General features: G+C 54.0%; 9 protein-coding genes across 9 annotated transcripts; 5 read left to right on the top strand and 4 right to left on the bottom strand.

Moving 5' to 3' along the window:
• Positions 1–358: 358 nt before the first annotated feature.
• On the top strand, positions 359–2,407 carry M409DRAFT_50093 (uncharacterized protein; the record flags this gene model as incomplete). Its single annotated transcript, XM_033811448.1, has 7 exons — positions 359–503; positions 557–741; positions 795–1,016; positions 1,084–1,289; positions 1,341–1,882; positions 1,938–2,020; positions 2,090–2,407. 7 exons carry the CDS (start codon positions 359–361, stop codon positions 2,405–2,407), a joined length of 1,701 nt encoding a protein of 566 aa, XP_033673274.1.
• Positions 2,408–3,785: 1,378 nt separating this feature from the next.
• M409DRAFT_63091 (uncharacterized protein) lies at positions 3,786–4,677 on the bottom strand (the record flags this gene model as incomplete). The annotated part of the gene is made up of 3 exons (XM_033815435.1): positions 3,786–3,801; positions 3,853–3,904; positions 3,960–4,677. The coding sequence occupies 3 exons, from the start codon at positions 4,675–4,677 to the stop codon at positions 3,786–3,788; spliced, it is 786 nt and encodes a 261-aa protein (XP_033673273.1).
• Positions 4,678–4,954: 277 nt separating this feature from the next.
• M409DRAFT_17618 (uncharacterized protein) lies at positions 4,955–5,779 on the top strand (the record flags this gene model as incomplete). The annotated part of the gene is made up of 1 exon (XM_033804135.1): positions 4,955–5,779. One exon carries the CDS (start codon positions 4,955–4,957, stop codon positions 5,777–5,779), a length of 825 nt encoding a protein of 274 aa, XP_033673272.1.
• A 1,102-nt stretch (positions 5,780–6,881) lies between these two features.
• Positions 6,882–8,356, top strand: M409DRAFT_50090 (uncharacterized protein; the record flags this gene model as incomplete). The annotated part of the gene is made up of 3 exons (XM_033811447.1): positions 6,882–7,722; positions 7,782–8,171; positions 8,238–8,356. The coding sequence occupies 3 exons, from the start codon at positions 6,882–6,884 to the stop codon at positions 8,354–8,356; spliced, it is 1,350 nt and encodes a 449-aa protein (XP_033673271.1).
• A 514-nt stretch (positions 8,357–8,870) lies between these two features.
• Positions 8,871–13,277, bottom strand: M409DRAFT_17616 (uncharacterized protein; the record flags this gene model as incomplete). The annotated part of the gene is made up of 1 exon (XM_033804134.1): positions 8,871–13,277. The coding sequence occupies one exon, from the start codon at positions 13,275–13,277 to the stop codon at positions 8,871–8,873; it is 4,407 nt and encodes a 1,468-aa protein (XP_033673270.1).
• Positions 13,278–15,080: 1,803 nt separating this feature from the next.
• M409DRAFT_50088 (uncharacterized protein) lies at positions 15,081–18,266 on the bottom strand (the record flags this gene model as incomplete). Its single annotated transcript, XM_033811446.1, has 3 exons — positions 15,081–16,765; positions 16,813–18,067; positions 18,135–18,266. 3 exons carry the CDS (start codon positions 18,264–18,266, stop codon positions 15,081–15,083), a joined length of 3,072 nt encoding a protein of 1,023 aa, XP_033673269.1.
• A 2,276-nt stretch (positions 18,267–20,542) lies between these two features.
• On the top strand, positions 20,543–21,351 carry M409DRAFT_17614 (uncharacterized protein; the record flags this gene model as incomplete). Its single annotated transcript, XM_033804133.1, has 2 exons — positions 20,543–20,681; positions 20,735–21,351. 2 exons carry the CDS (start codon positions 20,543–20,545, stop codon positions 21,349–21,351), a joined length of 756 nt encoding a protein of 251 aa, XP_033673268.1.
• Positions 21,352–24,405: 3,054 nt separating this feature from the next.
• On the top strand, positions 24,406–26,514 carry M409DRAFT_50086 (uncharacterized protein; the record flags this gene model as incomplete). The annotated part of the gene is made up of 3 exons (XM_033811445.1): positions 24,406–24,746; positions 24,796–25,052; positions 25,109–26,514. 3 exons carry the CDS (start codon positions 24,406–24,408, stop codon positions 26,512–26,514), a joined length of 2,004 nt encoding a protein of 667 aa, XP_033673267.1.
• A 262-nt stretch (positions 26,515–26,776) lies between these two features.
• Positions 26,777–27,550, bottom strand: M409DRAFT_17612 (uncharacterized protein; the record flags this gene model as incomplete). The annotated part of the gene is made up of 1 exon (XM_033804132.1): positions 26,777–27,550. The coding sequence occupies one exon, from the start codon at positions 27,548–27,550 to the stop codon at positions 26,777–26,779; it is 774 nt and encodes a 257-aa protein (XP_033673266.1).
• Between the last annotated feature and the right edge of the window lie 285 nt (positions 27,551–27,835).

Here is a 27,835-nt window from a genome sequence, read left to right as displayed (position 1 = left end):
CTTCGTGATGGGTGGCAACGGTGGAGACTCGCCTGGAAATTGAGAAGCGCAACATGGTGATGCGTGCGGAGCGGCATGTCTCAGGGCTTAGTATTGTTCTTTCCTGGGCTGGCACAAAGTCGTCAAACACGACAAGCTGCCCCGAGACTCGCATGGCGTTGCGATTGACCAAGGCGCTGATGACTGCTATTTGGTATCTGAGAATAGTGTTACGGCGGAGATTGGCGTAAGTATGCTGTTGCCGTTGCGGTAAGTGCGGTGTGTGACTGGAGCGTGTTCTTTCCCTTGACATTCACTTTCGCCTCGCTTCTCTTCTCCCATTTGTCGCGCACCCGTGCGTAGAAACACCACGCACCTCATGCTTCGCTGCATGAGCACTTCATGTCAGTACATTGCTGACCTGGTCCTGCCCGCCGCCGCGACACACCTGGTCCGTGAAAGCACTGGCCGGTTCTCGATTCGTCAGAACATCGCTGAACCAGAGAAGATCCTAGCTCGCATCGGTACGTGTCAATCCGCAACCACATCACTTGCACTGCTCGGCTAAGCCCAGCAGAGCAGCGACACCTGTCTCTATACCTCGAGACCGCCTTCGCCATCGTCTTGGAGCCTCGCCCTGGTGCCTACCTCACGCCAGCGAGCAGCACGACTCCGCAAGGCCACGTTCTCCTCAGCGACGGAGATTGTCTTCACTTCACCGAACACTATCTGAAAGTGCTGTACACTACACAGCAGCCGACAGTGAGTGCCCTTTGGCCAAACGCCACATCTAGCTCTATTGACGCCTGAGAAAGATGCCGCCTCTTCCTTCATCTCCTGTGGCAGAGGCGCGAGACTCCCCACCCGCGAAAGAGGACTCTGAGACTGAGGCGAGTGACGACGGCATAGCCACCTCACCGACTGCGGAGAAGGCGCTTGGAAACAGCAAGACGTCCACCACCAAGCACACCACAAATAGCGTTGAAGCAGATGATGTTGCCCCAGATGGTTCAGCATCTAAAGAGATTACGTTCCAGGTACGTGGCTGCGTTGTGGGGCCAAACAATCTATCGTTGAGGTGTAGTTCAAGCTGACATGTGCCAGGATACTGCCTCCGACTCAGAGGTTATGATGTCGACTCCCAAGCCTCACATCAAGTATGGCAAGAAAGACGCTAGCCGTCGTGCTAAGAGCGCGATTCCTTCAGACGCCACCGAGCCAACTTCTTCTGCTGTTGCTAAGCAGGCGGCGACGCTGTCGGTCAGAGGAAGTATCATTCCAGATGACGATGCCGACACTGACAGCAAGAGGTATACAAAGTCATCGAGGTTTCATAGAGCATTAAGCTAACATCTCTGCAGCATCACGTCCAACGGCAAGCTATCCGCAGTCAAGAGAGGCACGAAGCGCAAGGCCCCGCCACGACCAAAGAGCGCTGAAGACACTTATCGCGTGTCGACAGAGGATGACGATCCTCCGCCCAAGAAGGCTCGGTTGCCAAAAGCTGCGCGAGAGGAGACTCCAGGGGAAGAGATTGCTGTTGCAACCCGGTCCGTCCAGAAGACAGGCCCCCAGCGGTCCAGCGGTCGGGAAAGCAGGGCTACCTCTGGCAACGATTCACCAATTTCAACACCATCGTCACTGGTCGATACACCATCGAAGGTCCTCATCACCATGTGCAACCCCAATGGAAAGATCAGGGGGTGGTTCAAAAGAAAGATGACGGTGGTTGAGGAGATTCCCGGCAAGCGCACCAACTTCGTTTGCGTCACACGCCATAAGGACCTTCCAACTACTGCGAAGATCTTGAAGACGCTTGTTGCTGGAAAGCCTGTTCTGAGCGTCCAGTGGATCATCGACTCGCACAGAGAAGGCACCATCCTGGACCCTTCCAGCTACAAGCGTGAGTTTTCCTTTTCCAGAAATCCGACGCAGCGATGACACTAACAATACTATAGACTCTGAGGTGGAAGGCAGCGACGAAGCTAATGACGACCGACGCTCCCTCTTCAAGGGCAAGACCTTGTTCTTCACCAATGCGGTAAGTCGTGCATATACAACCACGCGTCAGACCTGCATGGACACCAGACTGACCCGACTGCAACGCTAGGCCGTCAACAGCTACAACCAAGGTTGGGACGCAATCAAGGAAGTGGCCCAAGAAGCTGGTGCAACAGCTATCCAAGACGGAACCGCTACAAAGGGAAACGAATTGACGCCAAAGCATAACGTGCTCCTCTTTGGAGATGGACCCGAGGACGGCCCAGCCCGCACACTCATCAAGGAGCATGGACGGACGGTGTACGACAAGGCCATGTTCGCGCAAGCGATCATTCGGGCGGAGCTGGACCTGGATGATGACGAGTTCAAGCTGAAGGGTAGCAGCAGCGACACGAAAGCTACTGCTAATGGCAGGAGGAAGAGATAGTGCTCGGGAGATCAGCTGGCGCTTGTTGGTCGGGAGGACAGGCAGCATAGGCAACAGGCCATTCAAGAGCTCGTAATCACTCGCATATGCAGTTGGAAGGCGAGGTCGCGAGACGGGAAAGGCATCGATTGCTCGGGGGATGATGCAGCAGCTCGCTGAAGGATCGCTGGTTGGGGGAAAAGCAAAGGGGAGATACTGCTGCGAGAAGCATTATGTACATCTGCCAACGCAAACTTTGCTCCATGAGACAACCGCTTTATCCATCTCGCAAAGGATCATGTTGGTTGTTGGCTACATCCCTCGTGGCACGTATCGGATGCTTCGAGGCACGAACTCCACGAGCGAAGTGATGCCTGCTGCCGCAGTCGGTGACTTTCCCTCGGGGGCATGCAGATCGGTGCTCGCAAGATGAGACAGGTAGCGATATTCATAGTCACCAGTGAGTGATGAGATTCCTCTCGGGTTGAGGGTAGACGCTCTTCTCCTTCGCTCTTCGATATCGGGCAGAGCCAAGAATAGCTTATGCAGCTTTGCGGCGAGCGAGTGCTCGCAGTGCCAATGCTCGAATCACTGGGGTCGGTACTACGTTGTCCCAATTCCTGCTTCCCTTCGCGATCGTCGATGGAGAGCGCCGGTGCTGCAGGTTAGTTCACACAACAGTCATGAGAAGATGGAGAAGTTGGTTCGGTGAATATCGGGGAACTGTTTCGAATTCCTTTTTATTTTTGAGTATTTGGGTAGTTTTTCATATGTCTCTGGGACGTCGCAGAAGCGGTGTACGCTTATCCATGACTGATGATTGGTGTTCGTGGCGAGCCCATTGATTTCGTCGTGTAGAGAGAGTCCTCCTTTTCTATAAGAGCGATCGTCCACGTGACGACAGCTCCAACCAGGGGCTTTGTGAAAACACGTCTCCGCATGTGACATGTTTGGATCGCAGTGTTACTCTCGCGAACAACGAGGCCGAGCCGAATATCATGGACTGAGCACTGGTAGCTGATGAGAGTCTGTTAAAATGTAAGTGATGGGAGTAAAAACTCTTGCTTGTGATCAACTCATACTTCTCTCCATGATCTAGTATAAAGACCCAACCGATCGGCACATTCATGTTGCAAATGTGCCCTGATCTAACTGGAAACCTGCGGCCGATCAAGACGACCTTTGCGCTGTTCTCCATATTGGAAATTGTGACGTGGCGTCGTCGAAATAGCGGATGAGTGCTTCGGCAGTAGGGTTTGCTCGTTGCATGGGCATTGATAGCTTGTGAGACGCGTTGCGTTGCTCGATAGCTGAGTGCTCGGGGTGGTTCAAGATTGGAGCGGACGTTGCTAAATGGGAATGGCGGTATAGCGATATAGTTGATCCAATCTCTCATTGCTTACACCAGAAGGACACTGGCAAGTCATTAGCGATGTACGACATCTGATAGACACGACGAAACCTACGCATTCACGCAGCCATCATTCTCCGGGTTGTTGGCGATCTGGGCCCAGCGACCTATGCGAATGTCAGCTTTACTGCTCTAGCATATACCACAACAGGATTCACTTACCCCAGACAACTTTCCCACCTGCTGTGACCAGACCAAGCTCGCTCACATTTACCTCAACGATCGTTCCCTTGGTAAGAACACCCAACTGCGTGTACATGGGATTCTGCGGGTTCTTCTTGACGCTGATGATCGGCAGTTGGACCGTAACTCCCAGCTCCGGATGTGTCACATTTGCCTTCTTGTATCGAAGACCCATGGGGCGAATGAAGCGCTCGTACTTGACTGGCCGCCGGGTGAAGTCAGGGCCGACAAATGTAGGCTTGGTGATCATACGCTTCCAACTCTTCTTGGCAGTCTTCTTTCCAGTCTTGACGACCTTGAACATCTCCGCCTCACTGATACCACGCACTTTCGGGAGCGGTACACTGAACTTGGCAGCTTTCTCAGCTCGCTTGTTCTTGATTGCAGAACTGAGTGCCTTGGCGTTTGTAGTGTTGCTGCGGTCAAGCAAATAGCTGGGAAGTGGAGTGCTCGAAGGTTGGGCGGGCTCTGCAGACTTGACGTTCTTCTCCTCTTGCTGTTTGATGGCCTTCTTCATCTGGATCTTCTCCTTGTGTCGCTTCTGCTGGTAAAGCTTTGCACGCAGACCACGCAGGTTCTGCGCCTTTTCTGAGGCATGATGGGCCTCTCGTGCGGCTCGTTTCCGGGTGCGCTCTTCATGGTCGAGGCGACGACCGTGCTGCTTTTGAAAGCGCTCGATATACTCGTTCTGCGGCATGGCGGTGGTGGTTTATCGTGCGCAGTATCCGGATCAGTAGTCGAGATGGCGGTGGATGGGCGCGAAGTTGGAGTCGGAATGAAAAAGTCGTGCCAAGATGGAGGGCAGTCTCAAAATCCCGTCCCTCTCTAGGTCCAATCAGAGGAGTCTAGCAGGGGGTCTGGATCTAAGACTATGTCCACTCCGCGGGAGTCTTCTCTTCTTGTCGACCGTCGCGTGCACTGAATCACATTCGACATCCAGCCATTGTGCTCCATCGCGAAGGACTGTGCCGAAGATGCTATCCAAGACGCTGAAGAGGACCTTGCTGGAGACGCCCTCACAGTGGCCGCCGACCTTCCTCCTCCCCTGGGCTGCGAATCTGCCCACGAGATCCTTCTCCCAAGTACCAGCACCGAAACGAGACGAATCTCCTACATCAGGTCCAGCCCCTGCCCACGGTCGACGAATGTCAACGGCGATCAGCGAGTCTCCCAGCGAGCCAAAGCCCCCACCACCCTCAAGGCCCTCAGCAAGCAAAGAGACCTCTTCTCAGCAGCCGTCTTCGTCGCTGAGCGAACTCTTACCTTTGCTGCGATCCCAGGGCCCGCACTACATCACACTTCACATACATGGCAAGCCGTACCTCGTGACTCAAGGCGATACAGTTCGCTTGCCATTTTTGATGCATGGGGTCGGACCTGGAGATGTTCTGCGCTTGAACCGAGCCATCAATCTCGGAAGCAGAGAGTACACCTTGAAGGCCCCTGCTGCATCGCCCAAATTGAAGAGCCCGACAACTAGCACTGTGTCGGTCCTCGACCCGACCACCGGCTCACTACCGAGCCATTCTCGCGTTATGCCCTCCGCCTCTTTGGCTTCGTCACCCGCAGCTGTCTACGCACCCCACTACATTCCGCATATCGCCAAAGGCAAGCATTCGTACCTCGACGAGAAGCTCTTCGTTTGCCGAGCCGTGGTCATGGGCGTTGAGAGTGAGCCAATGCGGACTAAGGAAAAGACGAAGCGGAGACAACGGCATATCAAGACCGTCAAGAGCAAGCATCGGTTCACGGTGCTTAAGATCAAGGAACTTCGAATAGAAAGCCCCGAGCAAAATTGAGTCATGACCGATTCGCGAAAATCATCCACCTCGCCGACGCACACCGCGTAGGACTTACTCAGTGCAATTTTTCCTGGCTGCCTGGGCATCGATGGCCTTCCGATATGGTCCGGTGTGAGAAGTATCCGCGCTCCAAGACGTTGTACGAAGAGTCCCCTCCTAGAGCCGAAGACGCGCTTGATATGGCCAGCCGGGACGCATATTAGTCTGGTCACGTGGTCTACCTCGGTCACCGAAGTGTTCTGCAAGCCGACGAAGTCCTTCAGCGAGTGTATCATACGAAAACGGACCTGTGCTATATCCGATACTCCGTTTATCAGCGGCTAGAATGCAGCAGAGGCGCCCGGAAGGGGCAAACCAGTGACGATGGCTTGGAGGTCGTGGCGTTGCATCGCCGATTTGGCGCCTGTGAATCTGGGGTTGGGGAGCACAAAATGGAGCAACATGAGACAGAATGAGGTAGAACGGATGACAGCGCTTCGTGCAGCTTCACATGTGCACTCAATTGATCCAACGCGGCAGCGTATTCAATCAACTCGCGGCTATCTGACGAAGACTGCCCGACATCACGTGTCTATGAACTCAATGTTCCGCTCGCAAACAGCCATCCTTCTCGAAGTTTTCTCGATCCACGGCTAAGTGATTGGCTCGATTGTACACCTCGCACAAGTCGACGCCGATGGATTCGCTGTCATCCTGTCTTGCGACCCGCCTGTCCTGTGAGTGGACAAAATCAGCAGCCGAGTCGATATCATCACCAAACGCCCAAGCCCGGCTTCGCTGCATATGACGATGACAGGTCGTTACAGGTAGTCCCTTGGAGCAAGAAGTGGGTCCCCCGTTCCCTTGCACACCGACATGCACCACTGAGGCACATGTCTTCTGGCCCTCTCGTCGGCCCCATCTCTCGTAAGTCGTGGCCCCGTCATGCCCTGCGACCGCACCGGGGCAATTAGGCACTGGTAAAGCGAGTCACGAGGCTGCCTCTTCTTCACGCCCAGTCCGGGCGGCTCGCCACGGCCGCTGCACATACAACACCTACTAGTCGGTCACCAACGCTCGTCGCACATGGTACGAACACCGAACGTTATTGACTCCAAGGATGAACGCCAACAACAATGCCGCCCAACCTGCAAATCAACCTGCTAACCAAGCTGCGAATCAACCCGCGAACCTCAACAACATCTTTAATAACCTTGGCGTCAACTTCCAGAGCCTCGTGGCTTCGACACTACGCCAATACCCCCGTCGGATGCCTGTCCAAAACCAAGGTTCTATCGCCTATCGTCGCTCGAGGTTCCCTTTCCCATCGGTGACCGATTTAGCCAACTGGGCGCTTGCGAATGCCATTAAGAGAGAACTCGTCGCCTTGCAGACCAGTGTCGTCGTCCTGCGTAGGACCGTCGACGTCGACGAAGAGACGTCAACTCAGGTCCATGCATCCCTCAAGCAAGCCGCAGAGAGTATCTTGAAACTCGAAAGACTGCTCCAGATCATCCTCGATGCCATCCCCATCGAAGCACGGCCAAACGCAGCGTCTGCGGTGAAGGCCCAGAAAGTTTTCGACGTCGCCGAGCTTTTGGAGAAGATCCTGTTGAACTGTGAATATCATGACTTCATTTCTGCAATGCAGGTCAATCGGACCTTTGCGCAAGCCTTTCGACGTTCGGCGCGGATCCAGCAGGTCATGGGTTTGAGAGCAATAACGGACGGGTCTCCATTTTCGCCAGTGGCAAATGCGTTTTTCGTATCGCGCGGGTGTATGATCAGATTGGAGGACCATCATCGATACGGCCACCAGGTCCAGGATAATGAGGTTGTGGTGTCTGCTATTTTCAACGGATCCAGTCCGTTCGAGGAACACCCGCTGCCACGGATCTCAGAGCGTTTTCGCGACACGTTGGTCTGCCAACCGCCTATCAAGCAAATGAGGGTACGAGCAGGTGAGAAGTTCGAAATATGATGGTGATATGATGGGAAATGCTGACTTGTCGATGGACAGGCTGCTGTGAAGACCCGCTCTTCCGAAGACGAAACGCCAACAATCTCCAACCACACCCACCATCGCTAACCTCGCTAGCCGACCGCGACGAAGAGATGCAGCAGCTCCATTCCATCGACTCAGAAACCGGCATCACCTTGGGCCAAGTGCTCGACGAGACGAGAAGACTGCGCGACGAGCATCGGTATTGTCCGGATGCGTATCCCGGTCTCCATCGCGATGACGGCACGGTGGATGTACACGTGCATTTCGAGGCGATCTTGCAATTGCCACGGGATGATCCAGTTTTGTTGGCAAACAGGCGCGCAAAGGCGTCGTTTGACTTTGAGCAGAAGGACTTCGCGGCGAAAGATCAGAAGATCCAGCAGTATATCGCCGCGAAGCAGTCTGGTGAGTGAGATCTTCTACACCCAGATCATTCGAGATCGGCTCTTGCTGACATTGTTTTTTTGATAGCTCGCGACAATGGCGAACCGATCCCAACGTTGCAGGAATTCGAAGCGCGATCTCTAGTTACCAACGTCGAAGACCACGATGACGCGGAGGCTTCCAACGACGACCAGCTAGAACAGTAGGAAGGTGAAAAGCATTAGCATAAGCATAAGTATCCAGGCCGGTTCCATTTCGATTAGCGGTGCATTCAATTCGGGGTGACGAGCGCGCTTCAGGAGAGACGGAGACGGACGACCAGCGGAAACCATCCATCACGACGACATCGACATCGACATCGACATCGACAACGACACGAGAGATGAGGTGAAGTCGGAAGAGGCCGTGGGGGGTGCCATTCGTAGAGTTTCTGGACATGAGGCTGTCCGTGTTGGGACACAAGACCGTTCGAACAGACGGCGCAGATACTGTAGTAGGGCAAGCGCATTCAGGGCGGCGGCAGTGGCATGTCTTTCCATCATCATCAGCAGCAGGCAGGCAGGCAGGCAAAAATGTAATAAGTCTTTTTGTTCATCATCATCATTCAGACATGCACAGGTGAAATACAGAAAGACAAGGTGGTGCTATTCTACAACTATAGATACGCAGCAGCGTGAAGAAGCATCGCGAGGCGACGACGGTGTAGACCCGCCATCACATCTAGACGTCCTCGTCGCTGTCTTCCCCAAGCAGCTCGCCCTCATCCGCATCAACAACAGCATAGTCCCCTCTTCCTCGCTGGAAGCTACTCCTCGTCGTGTACGGTCTCTGGTATCCTCCGCCCCTGCCAAACCTCGTCGACACCATCCTCCACAGGCTGCCAATGACCATCGGCACGGCGGCGAGGACGGCGACGAGCCCGGACACCAGCATGACGGGGTACTTGACCCACGGTGCGTCGCTGTCGAATGCTCCGCCATATCCTCCGCCTAGGCCATCGCCCAGCCGAATTCGGCCGAACTTGCCATCCCAATTCTTCCACACCCAATATCCGACTCCTGCTGCTGCCGCAATAGGCAGTACAATGGCAAAGAACAGTCCGATGCCTCCTATGCCAGGATGTTTTTCGTTGTAATCCGTCTCGTGTCCGGGGCAAGGGTGCGTCGCCGACGAGAGGTCGAGCTCGACTCCACCTTGACACGTCGTCAAAGGAATTCGTCGGTAACCGGTGATGTCGTAGTACTCAGTCAAGCCCGGATTAGCTTTGCACACTTCCAATGGATCTGGCTTCTCGAGGCCTGTGATCAAATCGCAGGATTGGTCCGATCGGCGTTCATAGTTGTAGTCACATTCAAAGTCCGCCCGTGTGCACGTGCAGTTTTTGGCAATGCTATGCAGGTGCTGGATCGCCCGACCATTGTAGCAAGCGTTTTCCCATTTCTTGCGATGGTACTGAGCCACGTGTCCAAAGAGGCAGTCGTCGTCCGAGAGTGGGTGTTTCGGGGTCCAGAAGTAGTAATCAGAGTCTTCGGTATCCGGGTGGTCCTCGTCTAGCTTGCACTGCTTGCTCCTCTCTTCGAGGCCGCTGAAGTCAAGATTGATTGTCGCGATCTTACCACCGATCTTGCCCCAGAGCAAGACGTTCCGACTGGTGTCGCTCGGCACTGTGGTGATGTCGTCCACGTTCATCGTCTCACCGAACTTGTACTCTTTCCAAGTGCGGCCCTCGTCGAGCGTGTATCGCACGAAATCTGTGGGCTCGTCCTCCTTGACGATGACGATGATGGACCCCTGGTCGCCATATTCCCACATCCAGTTGCCTTCCGCCGCGAAAAGCCAAGTGACTCCGCCATCCCTCGTGATGAATGTGTTGGCATCTTGTTTGTGACCAAGATATTCGCCGACGTTGCCAGTGGCGATCATTATCCCGACAGCACTCGGAGAACTGAACGTGTCCCGCGGGTCTTTTCGTTCGGTATACCCATGTAGGTGCAACCCACAGTCGCTACCTGGTTTGGGAGTGCACTCATACTTGAAGTTAGTATCTTTCGCCGACTCCACAGATTGGAGCAGGGCCCAGTCTGCACCATCGTTATGAGTGATCTTCGTTTGCAGTTTCTTCGTACTGCCGCTGTCCGTCTCCTTGACGTTAGAAACAACATTGATGATGGCCACGCCTTCCAATCCCTGCATCTTTTCGAAGTCGACGTAGCCTGCCGGGTTTCGATTGACGTGCGCCTGTGAGAGAACATATGAGGTTCCATTACTGTTGCTCTTGACAATGCTCCCGTACTCCTGGTCCTGTGCGTTGTTTACAGTGACATGCAGGAAGACGGCATGCGTACTAGAGTCCAGAACTGTGTAGGCCTGTTGGTGAGGGACATGGAAGTTGGCCGGGAATTGCGCATCTGCAAAGTTCACACCATCGATACTGGTGTCGACTTTGAGGGTCTCCTGATCGTCGTCTCGCACAGCAACCACAATGTACTCTTCCATTGTCGCGAAGTTGATGACATCGCGCTTCAGCTCCTTCTTGTGCTTGAACAGGTCCTCACTGCTTAGCAGTACGAGCGATTTCTCTTCGTCTTCATTCTCATACTGCTCGCAGTATGTCAACTGGTCTGATCGGCCTTGCTCTTCAACGTACACGAATTGGCATTTGCGGACAGCGCGGAGCAACGGTTCCCAATCGAGCCCGTTGTTTTGAGATGTCTCTGCCACGGCCTGGTCACCTGCCGCGCCGGTCCACAAGAGCCAGTCCGGTTGGGATGGGTGAAAAGACAAGACCTGATTGCCTTTCTGGTTGGGCTTAGATTTAGCACTGAAGTCGTGGAAGTTTTTGGCACCATTCGTGGAATAGAAGACCTTATTGCTTGGCGTAACCAGGTATACCCTTTCATTGATGTATTGGTGTGGATAGATCGCCAGGATTTCCTCGTCGTTCAGCTCTTTAGGCTGCGCCCACGTTTTACCGTGGTCATGTGTCTTCCAGATCTCTCGTCTGTCAGTGCGCAGAATAATCGTCTCGTCGTCGCCCGTATTGGTGTGAGTTCTTTCCATGTAGTAGTACTCCACGAACTTGTCGCCGGGGAATTTCGTGACCTCCTTGGAAATCTCGCCACTAACAGGATCTTCCTTGGTATCACTGCACTCGCGCTCGACTTCCTTGGCGAGGTCCTCGCCACCTTCGCAATCGTTTCCTGGGATCAGTCGGTATCCGGATGTGCCTTGGTAAGTCTTTTCGCTGCCTTTGCAAGCACCTTCAGGAGGCACAACCGGGCCGTTCTTGACACACTTGCCATCTTCAAGTTTGAAGTTGTAATCGCACTCGAAATCCTGTTTGGTGCACTTGCACGTCTCTCTGTCCTCTTCCGGGTCCTCGAAATCGTCAGACACAACCAAGCAATCAGCATCGGCTTTCCTTCGCTGAAAGTATTGCTTGTGGCCCATGATACAAGTTGCGTCGCCCTTGTCATCAACTCTGGCTGGCCACTTTTCGAAGTCTCCCTTTTTGCACTCTCGTTCATGCAAACCCTCGAAATCCAAGGCGAAAGTCTTGTGCTTCGTCCTTCCGCCGCCGCCCTGAGTAGCCACCAGTAGGAACTTCAGCGATGTCGAGTCAGGCGTCGTTGTGAGCGCCATTGGCTTGATCTTGTCCTCGAGCTTTACCTTCTCCCAGTCCTTGCCGTGATTGAGCGACCACTGTATGATGTCCGTTTCTCCGTCTTCGATCGCTACGAGGATTGACCCCTGTGCGCCAAACTCGTAGATGTGCGGCTTTTCCAAAGCCAACTTCCATGTCAGCCCGGCGTCGTCTGAGACATAAAGGTCGCCCTCGTCGTAGCCTTTGAGGTAGTCACCGGTGTTTCCAACCCCCATGACCAGTCCAGGCGCTGGACTACTGAAAATCCGCCCCAGATTGCGCTGCTTGGTGACAGAGTGCAGGTGAAGATCCTTCTTGCCCACTTTCAAAGGTTCCCAAGTCCTCCCATCGTCAAAAGAGATCGAGGATTTCACCTTCTTATCAGCCATCCACTTCCGCTCGACTTCCTCCCAGTTGTCCACGGTATTGACCAGTACAATGCCCTGAATGTTGGAAACCTTTTCAAAGTCAACAAATCCTCGCATGTTGCGATTGGTATGCTCGATGTTCTTCGTGAAGAATGTGCCATTGCTGTTCGACGTGAGGAGGACACCCATAGCACTCGTCGATGAAGTTGTCATGATGTCAACTTGCATGCTGTAATTCGTGCTCTCAAGCAGCGTGTAGGCATTCTCTTCCAACTTGTGCTCTCCAAACTCGGCGCGGTGCCAGGCCTTGGTGTCGTCGGTGACATACATGGCCATTTCAGTCGTCTTGTCGCCTTTGGCAGCAAAGACAATGTACTTCTTGACCCCTGCGATGTTGGTGATCCCCTCCACTGTCCTGCCATCGCTCACGGTGACTTCAGTCGTGTGGGACTTGAAGAAGTCGTCCGAGTATATGATCCTGTTATTCGCTGACAGACCCGAGAACTGTCCCTTGGCTATGCACAATATACGGTCCTTGTCGAGATCCTCATCACCAGTGGTGAAGATATCGCTGCTCTTGGCCCAGATGCAAGAAACCACATCTTCATCCAGACGCTCGGGTTTGCTCTCGAAGCCGTCGGTGGTGTAGTAGACTGAGGACTCGCAGAAGAAAATGTTCTTGCAGGTCTCGGCGTGGAACAGCATTCGCTTCGGGTCGGATGCGTGGAAAGCAATGCCTGGGCGTGCCATGGAGGGACTCTCTTTCGCTGTGAACTCCTTCCATGACTCGCCTCGATCATGTGTGATCCAGTGTGTTCTCTTCGACCCCAGAATGACTGCAGTCTTTTTGTCGTATGGATGCTTGAGCATCTCGAAGACCTCGCCCTCTTCCACATCGTCCAGCTTCTCCCATTCGAATCCGCCATCGTCGGACCGCCATGCAGTCCCGGTGTGTTCGATCGTGGTAATTATTACGTCGCTGTCCTCGAAGTACAGAATGTTGGAGGGTTGGTTCTCGAAAGTGTGGTCCTCGATGTCAGGCTTATCTTTCTTACCCAGCACCTGCAACGCCAGCAGGCTGCAGAGCACTGCGAGCACGAGACGGATGTGTCGCATGGTGTAAGTTACCGGTATGGCCGCAATATTGAGGTAGATGTGGCTGCGGACATTGGAGATGTAGGTGCAGCAGGCGAATGTTGGTCGTGGGGTGTTGGTGATGATGAGTTGGCGCCTTGTTGTCGTCAACTCAATCCAAGCTCGGTCGCCCAGCTGGCTTGTTTCGACATCCCTGCTCACAGCACGTGAGACTCCCGAGGTACCGCATCATCTGCTCTACTTTTAGCGCCGTCTTCAGCCAACAACACTTCCGTTCTATCCATCTACATTCCATTTCAGATCCATCTAGTTCTACTGATAGAGCAACTCATGAGATCTGACGCGATTTTTTGTGCACATCGAGGCCGACGCCGTTGTCATCACCACGCAGAACACCGCTGAAAAAGAACCGCTTGTGACACGATGTATCACTGAACAGCATTGACGTCGCCGTTGAGACATCTAAGCTAAAAAAACAGACAGCAGAGAATGTCTCGTGTACTTTTGTCCTAATCACCAATGTAGGTTTCTCCATGCTTCGTTGTGTCTCGAACTGAACATCTGACGTTGACCACTTCGCTCTTTCAGATGCTCGCGCGACTGCCATTGTCTGATCCTCTCCATCGCCTTGATCGTGCTCAAGCACATCCTGGTGCGTATGTACCCAGCACTGGGGCAAATGCTTCTCGTGCGTGGTTGCCGGGTACACTCAATCAGACATTTCCCTCTCTTCCAGTCCCTCGGTCACGGCTCTCTTAGTATCTGAACCGCCCACTGAGGTGCTTGAACAATCCCTGCAGCAAGAGGTTGTGCTTTGCCCTCCAGAGCGGAAAGATTTTGTCGTAGGCCCAGGAGTAGTCTCGCAGCTCGCGAAGCGTGGGGTGACGAGGGACGGCAAGGCCTTCATCTTTCGCCTCGATGAAGTCGTAGATGTTGACGAAGACGCGTCTCAAGTTCTGGCAGTACGTTAGCAACTCATATCGCCAGCCCTATTCGTCACATTGCTCACCTTCTTGCACTGCCAGATGTTATTTCCCATCGGCTTGTCCAGATCTCTGCAGAGGTTTTGCCACGCATCCAGTTTGGTTTCGTCACAGCCATAGTAGAACTCGAACGCATTTACGAGCTTCGTCAATTTGGCCTGATATTCCGCTCTGGTCATGCGCTTCGCCGTCTTCTTAGGCCCGTCCGCCGTCGTTGGCGGTGACGCCGGCTCTGATCTGTGCCATGTCAGCTGTGTTGATTACAATAACGGGCTCTTTAGCTCACTTCGCCATCGCTCGCAGTGCACGATCAGTTGCGTCTCAGACTTGGTGGGAAGGTTGTGGTGGAGCAGAGTCACGGTGTCTTTGGTGTCGCGACGCTAGCGTTAACGCAGCGCGACATCGCAAATCCACAAACGGAAGGCACGTCCTCGCTTGCAAGTCGAAATTGATTGCTCGTTCAAGAACCACTCAGTATCCTAGCCATGGAATGTAGAGAATAATCACCTCACGCTCATACTATCATGGACCTTTCCGGTCTTCGACAGGGTGATCGATCCACGCACATGTGATTGCCAAGCATATCTTGCGCCTTCCCCAATGGGAGACGCTGGAAGCTGAACCCAACAGAACCAGCAGTTATTACCAGATTCGCTCAAAATCGGGTCTCTACCCTAAGAGAACCCGAATACCGCCTCAAAGGAAGGAGAGAATGCGATTCTGTTCCGACCGCTAGCCACGGAAGAGCTGATATGCAGGAAAAACCCCCCCATCAATCGCTTTTCGTTGCTGTTGCTCAATTCGATTCTTTCCGTACAACGAGAACGGGAGAATACACTTCCTACACCAAAGCTATCGCAGTGCTCCTATACGGCACAACACTAACATTCCACACCAAACCATACTCCTGCTCCTTCGGCTCCGGCCCCAACCACAACGTCCCACTCGACTTAACATCCCTCCAAATCGTCCTCAACACATTACTCAACGTCGTCGCAACCACAATCTCAACCTCGTTCGTGCCATTGACCAAGAAACTCCCAATATCTGCCGTGGCATTGGTAGGATCGAAAGGCGGCACTTGATGGCCGTTGACCCACGCTCTTGCGGTATTGACGATGGGGCCCAAGTGTAGGACAGCGCCGTCTGCTCTGCCGTTGGCTGGTGGCCAGGTGAAAGAGGTGGAGTAGAAGCCTCGGCCGGAGACGTTCCGGAGGTCGTCTGAGATGGCGTTCCAAGGCTGTAGGGAGGTGATGTTGTATGTTGAGTTCGCAAGAGCGGGTTTCGTCTGATCGGCCTCCAGGTCGGCCGGCGGGTTCCAGGCTTCGACGATCAAGGTCCAGTTCGTGAGCTGGGCAGGAGGTGCTGGGATTGGCAACGAGAGCGCGGTTCCGTTGGACAGGAGTAGTGGCTGAGATGTGTTGCCCGCTTTGATGCTCCACACACCGCTATCACTGAGAGATGCTCCGAAAGTTTCGGGCGGCGTTGCTATTACGTGACTCGACGCATCACGAGTTTCATTGTGACGGAATGCAATAATCGTGCTCTGATTGCCCGCCAACGTCAAGGGTATCGTAGTCGCAGACTGGCTTTGTTGGTAAGCCGCGATGGGGTCGATAGCGCCAGTCCAAGCATCGCACTGGTAAGGAACACCGGTAGCCTCGAAGGTGATGGAGCCTGTTGACAAACCCTCGCCCAATTCGCTGTCCCAGGCATCGTTGTAGACGAAGACATAGGTGGTTGATGCGTTCTTGTCCTCTCGCCAGTACGTATACCATGTTCGGTCAGAGGCTACTTTGGTGCGAGGCGTTATGCCCAGTGCCGTCAAAGAAGCCGCCAGGTTATCGTAAGGAACGATGTGAACGTTTTCCAGACCGGTCATCGTAGCAAGGGTAGATCTCACGTACTCAGTACCGGTAGTGTTGTAGCCAGTGAGATTCTGCGGCACGCCCCCTGAGAAGACAATCGGCAAGCCTTGATGAGCATACTCAACCAGGCGTTGAACCCCTGGCACAGTCAATGTATCATTTGCTCGAAGGATCAACGCTTTGAAAGCCTGTCGTTCTGGCGCAAAAGTGCCATTGGCTACATAAGCTTCCGGTAGGTGGAAGTTGTCCGGACTGAGGTACTCGTACGAAAAACCGGCATCCTGGAGGTCGTTTGGCAGGTATTGTGAATCTACCTCGTAGTAGTCATTCTTCTTCGACCAGAAGACTAGGTCGATCTTGGGCACACCACTCTGCGCGACATATTGCACACGAGCAGTCCAGTTCATGAAGTCGTCGAAGTACTTCCAAGTTGGTTGACGGGGCCCATGCATGTTCGAGAATCGATAGGTGAATGTGGAATACCCTGGCCATGTGGTGTTCGGATACGAGCCAGTGTAAGGATAGCCGTGGTAGACGAATTGGTTGATAGAGCCGATGACGCTTCTCTTCACATCCCAGATGAGTTCAGGCATCGTCTGCTTGTACACTTCTTCTCTTTGCGCCCCAAGCTCGGACGACATGATCCGTTTGCCAGCCACTACAAAGCCATTAGCACTTTGCTACTCATGTGATCAGTATACTCACAATTTGCCGGACCTGCGAATTGCCGGTAAGCGTCAATGACATGGTTGAATCCCAGGGATTCGCACTCAGGACCATTTACGGAGGGCACATTCGCAAGCATGTCCATCGGTAGATTGTACGCAACCTGCGCAGAGAACTGTGACTCCAGGGCATCGATCGACCAATTGGTGAGCGTTTCCAAGTAGACTCGGTTGAGAAGAGTCAAGGCTCCCCAGTAATCGTTGATATGGCTTTGACCTTCGTCGTCCTCGTTGGTATAGTAACGATCAGGGGAAGCGAGAGGCCCATTCGCCTCTGTGTTGTACGAGTAGACGAGGGGAAGGTACTTGTTCAAATCGTAGCCCGTGCTGGCTTTGAATGTCTCAAGAAGGTTAGGCGTCCACCAGAGGAGTGTTCCAGCGCCAATCTCTATCGAGTCTTCCCAAGCGTAGTTTCCGACGTCCTTGAAGAGCTGGCGAGTATCTTCATCGAGCAGATACTGATCCCAGAAGTCGGTAATCAATTTCGCTCCTGCAGCTGAAAAGTGATCCACCACACGAGACCCATTTTGAACGAAATTCTCCACTGGAGATTGCGGCACCGTGGTGTTCAGGTCCAGTGGGGACGCCTGTTCCAAGTAGCTCGAGTGGGATTCGTAGAAAGCGAATACCTGATATTCAACACCCTCGACATCCGATGGAAAGCTTAAGTTCAAACGACCTTGTGAGTCCACCTTGCCAGTGACATCCTCCAGAGACGACGCGGACAGGGTGTTCCGCGATCCGTTGTAATAGACAGGGCCTATCCAGGCAGGCGAGGCCGAGTAGTTCGCAAACTCGGTAGCGGTAACAAGACCAGTAGAAGCAGACACGAACCTGCCCTTTCCCCAACCTGGCAAGACGTCGTCAAATGTACCGCCTATGGGGACAGAGACGTTGAATGGCCACAATGTCCACATGACACCCTCGTCGTCTGGCGCTGCAGGCACGCCTGCTCCTTGATTAGGCCCTAACGCAAAATCCATGATCATCCCCAGATCTTTAGTTGCTCGCAAAGCCACGTCCGTCAAGTTCTTCCAGGCGTCCAAGCCCCAGTCATAGACTCCCCAGTCCACAGGCACTGGACCGCCTTCAGCCACCTGTGATGGATAGTTTCCATACAGATAGTATCCGAGAAGCTCAAGGCCCCCAGCACCAACATCTTTAGCAATCTTGAAGTCGTTTCTCACGGTGTCCAGATCCACTGATGCATCCGGGATCCAGTACCGGAAGCGTGGCTGTGAAGATTCATTAGGATCTATCTATTCAAGTCGGATATGCGTAACTCCAATTCTGGTCACTTACCCGCACAAATGCGGAGGGGTCTTCGAACGTCCCATAGTCGATGTCCGCATTCACCTGGTCATCAGTATTAAGAGCAAGTCCACCGGCTGCCAGCAGAGCAGCAGGCAAACAGAGAGACGACTTGAAAAGCATGTTAAACCCAACGACAGGCAACGCCTTTTGCACGAGGTGACTCGTGCATCTCCATGGCGCTTGACTCTTTATACCAAGGCGGGTTGGTCCATCTGCTAAACTCGACCATTTGCCGGTGCTCTGATGCCTGTTGCGTCGGTGTAGACCATTATGCGGGGACCCCAAGAAAAAAGGTGGAGGAGCTTGCCAGGCACAGGATGGTTCCTGGAGATCGACTTGAGGAATGATGCCTCCTCCCCAGATGCTTCGACTACCTTCGCGTTTTCGGTGCAAAGACGAGCGAACGACGTTTTGCCGATTCGGTGGTTGAAACTTAGTTGAGGATGATATCTTCCAAAGGTTGAAAACATACCATGTCTTCGGGAAGACATCATTGCCTCGCCTGATCTCGTGCGACTATCCGTGATCATGTTGTGGTAATCCTTCAATGTCGCTCCAACATCTGCCGAGGCCGATGGACAAAGCAGCCGTGACAAGGCAGGGAATGGGTAAATTCTTTGCATGTTTCGGCGTGTTCAGTAATGTCTTCACTGTTGAAGCAATAGCGAATGACTTGCTGCTGCAAAATTTCTCTGCTGGACTATGGCATCTGATGGCACTGAAGTGCAATCAATGGTTATGATCGAGCACAAACGTACGGAAGATAGAAAGAATATCATCGAAGCTTGCTGCAATGGCAGACATACCTGGTGCTGACAGGTCAAATGTCTTTAACAAGGCTTTGAGCGGCGACATACCTTGAGATTGTAAGCCCGGAATGGAACATAGCCCAGGATAGGTCGACCTCTTCCGTGTATTGAACCGTTACGGTGAGGCTGTTCATGCTAGGGCGTTGCAAGTGGCAAGAACGTCTCGTGTTCGACTTGATGGGAAGGGCGATAGCTCTCTGTTGGGATTGTAACGGTCTCCTGGAGAGTCTCTTCCATCAGCTCGTCTCAGCATAGAGAAATGGTTTTCGCACAAAGTGCATTTGGACTGCCAATCGAAAAAGCAAGGATGACAGAAAAGAAGCCCTGCCGTGATAAAAACAGCGCCCGAGTCGTCGGTCCGTAAAGCGCTTGTTGCTCAGGCAAGAGTGGTAACTACATCTCCTGCCTGCTCGTCCATCGATTTCCGCTGCCAAATATTCGATGTACAGACCTGTACACCGCTCGAGTGATAGGTCTCGAGCTGCGCTGCAGAGCAACTCAACAGAAGTTCATGCAGTTGAGCTTGCCGATGCACCTCTCAGCCGGTTCAGGTCGAACTGATCATCTCGACCGGAAGGCAGATCCGGTGCTATTTCGATAGCATCACGGGCGATGTTTCTCAAAAGATAGAATCGAAAAACTCTGGATGTGTTTGCACATGAAAGACTTGATCCAGCATTTTCCACTCTGTATCGATCGACCATGGCTCTGCCGCAGTCACGTCTTGTGTTGATAAAATTGCGAGGACGATCACAGACTCCGGTCCAGACAGACAGAGAGGGGGAAATTAATGTGCCACAGCGCCAGCCACCAGACATGATCCATTGTCCAAGCAACGCGTTTGAGAAGCAGCGACCAGTTCGTATAGCGGTTTGTTGTGTTTTTCCCAGTCGCACGAAAAGCGACGACTGCATCTCGCAACACCTTTGTGCTGCGCGACAACAGAGGACATCCCGGGCGCGTTATGGCGTGGTCCTCGAATCAACAACCACGTTTCATCAATAGTACCCTGCGTTATGCAGATTCGGTGGAACCGAAGACAGGGGATGAGCGACGCTGTCCCGTGTAGATTGGCCGGATTTGGAGCAGAGGTTCCGGCATCGCCACATGTCCCGGAGTGATTGAAGGGGGACGGGAGAAGATGTTTGACCAGCGTGATAGGTGAAGGTATTCGCGACGAGCCGGTGTTCCTATGTGCTGGAAAGGGGAATTTGGAAGAGGTGAAGTGAGAAGGAGAGCCATCTTAACTTTTCTCGCGATCGGCCAGCACTGTTCTCATTGGGCGAGTGGTTCGCTTTGCCGGGATCTTGACCCCGTGCCGGGGTTTATGAAACATTAGCCTATTCTTGAGAGCGCAAGGAGAAGACGTCTCTGTGCCGTCGTGAACCACGAGTGACGACTTCAAAACCCTTCACGCCCGACTGCATTCCAGTGACCAACCTTCCCTTCACTTGCCAACCGGTCCAGCTTTTTGACAGCCACAGTCGTTACAAATCGCCTTGCTCCGTTCGCTCTCTCAGACCATCCATTGCGACAGTCTCCGACCAACACCAACTTCTTCTAATACCAACCACAAACACCGACAACATGCGCTCCGCTGTTCTCGTCCTCGCCGCCACCGGCAGCGCCTTGGCTGTCGCCGACAGCGCGGGCAACTTCAACCGCGACACCGTTCCCCAAGGCTATTCTTCCTACCCTGCCGGCGTCATCTCGCAGATCCCTGATGGTATGTGACGCCTCGACTTCATCCTCATGCGACCGATGCTGATAGAGAAAAAGGACAGGTGCAGGCACCGACAGGCTCGTACGCTCCGCCAGTCTACTCCGCCCCAGAGACCACGACACCAGTTGAGACCGCGCCCGTCGAGACCGCTCCAGTTGAGACCACGCCTGTCGCGACCACTCCCGTCGAGACTTCGCCAGTTGAGACCTCCCCGGTCGAGACTTCGCCAGTCGCCTACTCTCCACCATCTTACACCACGCCGACCGTCTACACCTCCGCACCAGTCAGCTCCGCACCAGAGTCTCCAGTCTCTACCGCCGAGGTCCCATCGGTCTCTACCGTCTCGACTCCACCAGCCCCTGTCGTCACCAACACGACCACCCCACCAGCTCCCCCAGTCTACACCACTCCCATCGCCAGCCCAGTCAACTCGACTGTTCCATACCCAACGACCGCTGGCAACAGCACGACTCTGGCGACCTCAACCCTTGGCACGACTTCGCTGACGACCACCGAGCTTCCCAGTTCGACTGAGGCTGGCGCCGTCGGCGGCTCTTCGACTACATCCAGTACCGCCTCTGCTGAGACTCAGTCCAGCGCAGCTGATGCGGTCCAGGTCGGCGCCGGCATGGCTGGCGCGGCGTTCGCGGGTCTCCTCGCTTTCCTCGTCTAAGGCTGCAGTGAGATGTACTGGAATCAAGGGGTTTCTGTATGTGCACCGGGTAGCACTGGAGTCGGGTTCTACTGCCTTCTTCGACAGTCGGTAATGAAAGCCTACAGGGCCAGGATACACACGGTTGCTTGTGAATTAGAGCATAGTAAATGAGAAATGATGATGCACACGTATTCAATACTTCTCAATGTGTTTGATGATAATCCTGTCTTCGTCGCCCTGGGGTGTTGTGCTTGGTTGAGAATGCTTCTGCCGGTGAGGGATGTTGTATCCATCATCGTCGGCTCTGGCCCTTGGAGTTGAACACTGGCCAGGAATCAGGAGGGAAAGGAGAAGAGGTGACCGCGCAGTGGAGTGCAACCACCCAGACTCCAGTCATCGAATGTCAGTGATCTCGCAGCACGCTCCGCCATCAGGAAGTGGCCTTGTCGGGAGATTTGAATGTCTGCTGCTCGTGAACTCTCGTCGGACGGTGGCATCGGGAGCAGGACCTAAAAAGCAAACTTCAGCTCAATGCCATTACATGTCGGGCGATGAAGCCTGGGGTGTCAGTCGGTCGCAGGGGTCTAGAGTAGAGGTTAGATTCAAAGCCGCTACTGGGACTCCTCGAGCGTAGCTGCGGAAAACTCTGCAGTTGAGATCGTGGTGAAGATCTGGATGAAGTCCTAAGTGGAGCGGATCTAGACAGTCTATATCGAAGCCCATGCTCTCCTCGTTTCCGTCAAAGTGGAACGTGTGGAACTGCCGTATCTCCGAATTTTCACAATGGACTGCGTTGCTGATTGCACTCCAGGCCGCTTGGAAGGCCTAGGAGTAATGGGGATGGATGTTCCATTTCAAGCGGAACGCTGAGGGCAGGCCTACGAGGACAGCAGACGAAACCAAGGCAGCTGGGGAGCGGTCTCGTTGCCGGAGGTCTGCCTGACCCGGCCCGGGACTAAGTACGAGGCACGTGTGGTGGTCCCATGTCCCACTTGTTCGCTCCACGCTGCAAGGACCCGAAATGTAGGGGAGTGGATATGCCTTCAAGGGCAAGTCGAAAGTCGTAATAAGACCACTCGATTCGCGAAGTGTGGACGAGCACACTCAGCGCAGTGGAGGCTCACCTGAGGAGAACTTCATCAGGTGCACATCTGAGCAACGTGTCAAGTGACTCTGGAAAGGCACAATGCGAAGAAGGCGGCCAGGCGACCCTGTTCGTCGAATGTTGCATTCGACGCGGAGTTTACGGGAGATAGCAGAACCTGAGGTGTGGGTAAGCATCCTTGCCATCAACACACGTGTCTTCGGGGGAACCAATCTACAGGCGAGCCTCGACCCTGCCTGCTGGAAGAAAACTCACACAATGCGCCCTTAGCTTTCAGGGCATTCGGAGCTGTTGCTGATGAAGGAGCCTCAACCTCAAGTCGGTCTTGGCAAGTGAAGCAACTGCAAGCTTACGCGGTCTGCTGGAAGGAAGAAGGGCAGCGTTGCGAGAACAGAGTGTGAGATAACGTGCGGTCGGCGTGAGATGGATGAGATTCTGTTAGTGAGCAAGCGCGCAGTCTCGCCACCATCCCACGCGGGTATTGCCAGGAAGGGAGGTAGTCCCGTTTCCCTTGTTCGTGTCGACAGGGCCAATGGCTCTTCGTAGGACGGACAACGTCGCTCTCGATGGGAGAAGGTGTTGGTGAAGGTCAAGGACAGACGTTGGAATAACATTATTGTTAGGTTCATATCCCAAGCCTGTATAAGCTTTCGTGTGTTCTGCATGGCCAAGGTTTCTTGACAGCCAAGCGAGCGGCATAATCTGTGGTGAGTGCGCCATACCGATGCCAAGCGTGCAAGGCTGACTACCGGGACTGTGGGTGAATGAATGTCCAACTGGCGGACGCTTCTCCCAAATTGCCCTCCTCGTCCGAATCACAAATATTTCGCGAGCGCATCCTGCATCAGCCGCTGCTCGCAAGCTGAAAAGATGGCTGTCAGGGCGGCGTCTCACGGATCGCAGCAGCTGCAGAGAGGTGTGGTGTGTGAAGCATCAACATCGAAGAGCAGCGCTCGGAGCGAGTCTCGGTGGATCAGCGCGATGTGAGGCACGGCCACCTGCAGCGGAAGGAACGCCCTGCAGTGGGCCGCAACTTGCTCTCGACGAATCCGAGACGCAAATTCCACAACGTGCCTGGATCCTGCGTTCTCGTTGGCAACCTCACTTCAACCCAGCAACAACACCATCTAACGCCAGCTCTTCTACCGCGTACGAGGCGGCCGCGAAATGATGGAGGCCAAGCGTGAAGCGAAGAGCCAAGTTGAAGCCACGGACGCGGCGCCTGCAAAGTGCAGCGGCTTGCGGAGTGATCTCATGGGTCGATGTTGCCGTTGCAGTGAGCTCTTCGGCCATCGGCAAGCACGTTGTGGACTCAGGAAAGTGTTCGCGTGGGCGTAGAGAAGCAGGCAAAGACTTTTTTATGGTGGTCCTCGCCGCGTTGATATAAATCGTCTCCTTATCCTTGGACCTGGTAACACCCGTACAGTACATTGGCTGCGCCGGAAAGCTAAAAAGCACTTTTCTGCTGACCAGCTCTTCCCATCCGCAGCCTGCTGTCTCCTCCCAACCAACGTCGAAGAAATCAGCCTCTCCAATTGGCGAACCACAGGTCGCAGCATTTCTTCGACTGATCCATTCGGAACCTTAACCTCGAGCCACCACCTGCGAGGCCTTCCGTCGCATTTGTCATTTCTGAGACTACTCGCCTGCGTCGGCCGTCCCGTCTTCAGTTGCATACTGTGCCTTTGAGCAGCGGCCATTCATCGCTGACCGGCGTGGAACGTGGACACTTCTTACCGGCACCAGCAATCCGATCGGCCTCCTCCCACGATACTCCCACGCGGCTTCAGCATTCTCTTCTGGGTTTAGGTACTCGTTGGATCTTTTAGCACCTCAGGCGCTTTAGCTTGTGAACTACAAAGCTTGAGCTTTTCCACTTGGACCTTTCTTCCTGGTCGACCACCTCCACCAAGCCTTGTACCTTTCCCTCGTTCCCTACTGCTGCATACCGTCTCGACCGAGTCAAGATGGGTGACAGTTCTATGCGCGACTATGGTGTCGCTGCACCTCACGGACCCAACATGGGCGGCCAACATGTAGCGACTGCTAACCTCGCCGACATGAACAACAACGAAGCCTCTGTCTTCCGCTCGCTTCTCCTGCCAGACGACTCCTACGACGAAAGCGGTACCTACTGGGCAGACATGAAGATTGGCCGCAAGTTCAAGTTCATCAGTAAAGTCGACAACGCCGAGACTGCAAGCGAACTCAGAGCGATTGGAAGGATGACCAAGGCCGATCCTCTCAGCCCGGTCAGCTATTACTTCAGGAACATGGTCATTCCCGGTATGGGACTGCTCCTCGAAGGGTGAGTCGCGAGCGAACCTCTGTATCATCTCAGAACTAAGACCACGCAGATACGTCCTTTTCTCCATCGGAAACGTCAAGCCGCTGTTCCAATCCGCTTTCCCTGGCTGCTGGACGCACTACACTGTCTGCAACAAGACCTGGATTCAAGCTATCGACTACCTCGAGATCTGTGGTATTATTGTTGGCCAAATCCTTGTCGGTATCATTGGTGACTGGCTCGGCCGTCGATGGGGTCTCATTCAAGATGCGACCATCATGTTCGTCGGTCTTCTCATGCTTACTGCTTCCTGGGGTGTCACTCTTAGTATGTTCGGCCTGATCCTCTAACTATATACGAACTCGCTAACGAACGAACTACAGACGGCTGGGTCATCTGCTATGTCTGGTCACTCTTCTTCTACGGTGTCGGTGTGGGTGGTGAGTACCCGATGACTGCAACCTCTGGTATGGAGAACGCAGTCGGATCGGGCAAGATCTCTACCCGCGACGATCGTCTTCACCGTGGCCGCAAAGTCACGTCCGCTTTCCTGATGCAAGGTTGGGGACAGTTCTTCAACCAGGTCATCCTCATCCTTCTGCTCCTCATCTTCCACGGCGGTACTTCCTCCCCACCATATGGCAGGACCCTCTCTCAGTGGACTTACCGTGTCTCGTTCGCCATCCCGGCCGCTGGAACTCTTTGGCTCGTCTACTACCGTATCTACAAGATGCGATCCGCGTCCAAGCAACTCCAGGCCGCGAAAAAGAAGCAGTCAGTCACGGGTTACGACGTCAAGTCCCTGAAACTCACCTTCACGTACTTTGGTGGACGTATCCTGGCTACGGCCGGTGCATGGTACGCCAACGACATCTTCTTCTACGGCAACAAGCTCTTCCAGGCCGAGTTTATCAAGACTATCACTCATTCTGATTCCGTCATGGTCAACTGGCTCTACAACCTGCTGAACTGCGGTGTCGAGCTTGTTGGCTACTATCTCGCCTCCTTCCTGATTGACAACAAGCTCTATGGGCGCAAGTGGATGCAGATTGTCGGTTTCCTGGGATGCTTCATCTGCTTCGTCATTCCCGCATTCGGCTACGATTACTACGCGCACGGTCCTGGTGTCAAGAAGTTCATGGCCATGTACTTCATCTCGTCCTTCTTTGGACAATTCGGCCCCAACTGTGTTACCTTCTTGGTCGCCGCCGAGGTCTTCCCTACCCCCGTACGTGCTTCCGCGCACGGTTTCTCCGCCGCCTGGGGCAAACTGGGTGCTCTCACCGCTGCTGTCCTGTACAACTACATCGACGTGCCAACCCGTTTCCTCGTAGTGCCATGGTTCGGTCTCGCAGGAGCCATCTTGACTTTGGTCTGGCTCCCTGACACCACTGGTCTTGACTTGAAGGAGCAAGAACGTCGCTGGGCATACATCCGCGCCGGCCGTGAGCACGAGTACCACGGTGTCGCCGTGCACCCTCAGCATCTGTCTCTCTGGGAACGACTCTTCGGCCTCGCCAAAGCATACGACGCCGAGGAGGACTACAAGCAGCGTGTCGAGGAGATGCGCGCTGACTGGGAAGCCGCCATGGCCCGCCGCGCGCAAGAAAAAGAGAATGCCATGGAGCAAGAAGAGGACGACGACTGGAGCTCCGAAGTCAGCACCTTCTTCGAGCGTACTCGTGGAAAGGGAGCCGCATCGCCTTTCAAGACTGGCAATGGCGCTGTCAACGGCAATGGTCATCCTGACATCCAAGAGGAGAAGGAGCATGAAGCTAACGGCCAGTAAATTTATGTGTTGAAGCGAACAGGTCGCTTTGTACCTCGAGAATGATTGGCGACGGCAGCATGCATGACCGATATGTGTATTGTAATGACAGGGCATATCCCACGTCCTCTGGTTTTGGAGTAGATACCTGGAATAGACTGTGTAGAGTTGAAATCTCTTGACATATTTCTACATCCGTCCAATATCATCGTTCTATTGTAGAACATGCATGTCGTTCGCCGTCTTGCCACCCATGTTATATACATATACACCCCCTCGAATATCAATGATGAAGGATCCCTCCACCCTTCCCCATCTCCCACCCCCGAATACTCTCCTCAATATTCACCCAATACCTCAACCTCACCGCCTCCCGCCTCGCCCTCTCCAAATCCCCCTCCGCAAAAGCCCCCTCCAGCACTCTCACACTCGCCTTAATCCGCTCATCATTCTCCCCCTTCAACCCCACCAACTCCTCCTCCCCCTCACACTCCTCCACCCTCTCCCGCGCCTCCATAACCTCCATCAACAACTCCCCATCCGCATCTTTTTCCAACTTCGCGCTCTCATCCTCCACCTCGATCCCCGCTTCCCGCAGGAGGTACTGCGCTCGCAGCAGCGGGGATTGGAGGGTTTTGTACGCTTCGTTGATCCGCGCGGAGAGGGCTTCGGCGCGGTGTTTCTGGTTTGAAGGGGCGAGGTCTGGGTGGGATTTTGCTTGTTGGCGGAGGAATTCGGACCGGAGGGCGCGGAGGTCCGGGGTGAAGGGGGAGGAGGGCGGGGGGCCTTGGGGGAAGGTTTGGGGGAAGAAGGTGTAGTGCGATGGGGGTGTGGCGGTGGTGGTGGTGGTGGGTTTGTTGTCTTCCTCTTGGAATCGGCGGGTGGTGGTTGTGAGGGCTCGTCGGTGTTGGGGGGTGTTGTGTTTAGGAGGGTTTGTTCGGAGGGAGGCTTGACAGTTTGCGCAGATGTAGGGTGTTCGCGACGCCCATGGTGAGGACGTTTCACGCGCTAGGAGCGTTATGGATTGTTTTAGTAGTCGTGTGGTGTTGCGGCGCATCTTGTGGGCGGCGGGATGGATTGTGGTGTGTAGAAGGTAACCTTGCTGCGTGCGAAGCCAGCTTTGAATTCCTTCCAATTCACTTCATCCGAAGTCGGTCTGAATTCTGACGTCATGATCCGCCACAGCGGCGCTCGCTCAACGCATGTGATATTCAAGCTGCACCGCTTTAGACACATCAGTGTCAATGTTACAGGTTCAAAGACTCAGTTCTGTTGTTTTGAATTAATTTCAGCAGGTTTGGGAGTATCATTTCATATTCTCCCCTCACTGGGATCTGTTTGC

This window comes from Zasmidium cellare (assembly GCF_010093935.1).
Source record: "Zasmidium cellare ATCC 36951 unplaced genomic scaffold M409scaffold_3, whole genome shotgun sequence".
Lineage (NCBI taxonomy): Eukaryota > Fungi > Ascomycota > Dothideomycetes > Mycosphaerellales > Mycosphaerellaceae > Zasmidium > Zasmidium cellare.
Note: the sequence above shows the minus strand (reverse complement) of the source record. Positions and strands in the feature narration are given on the sequence as shown.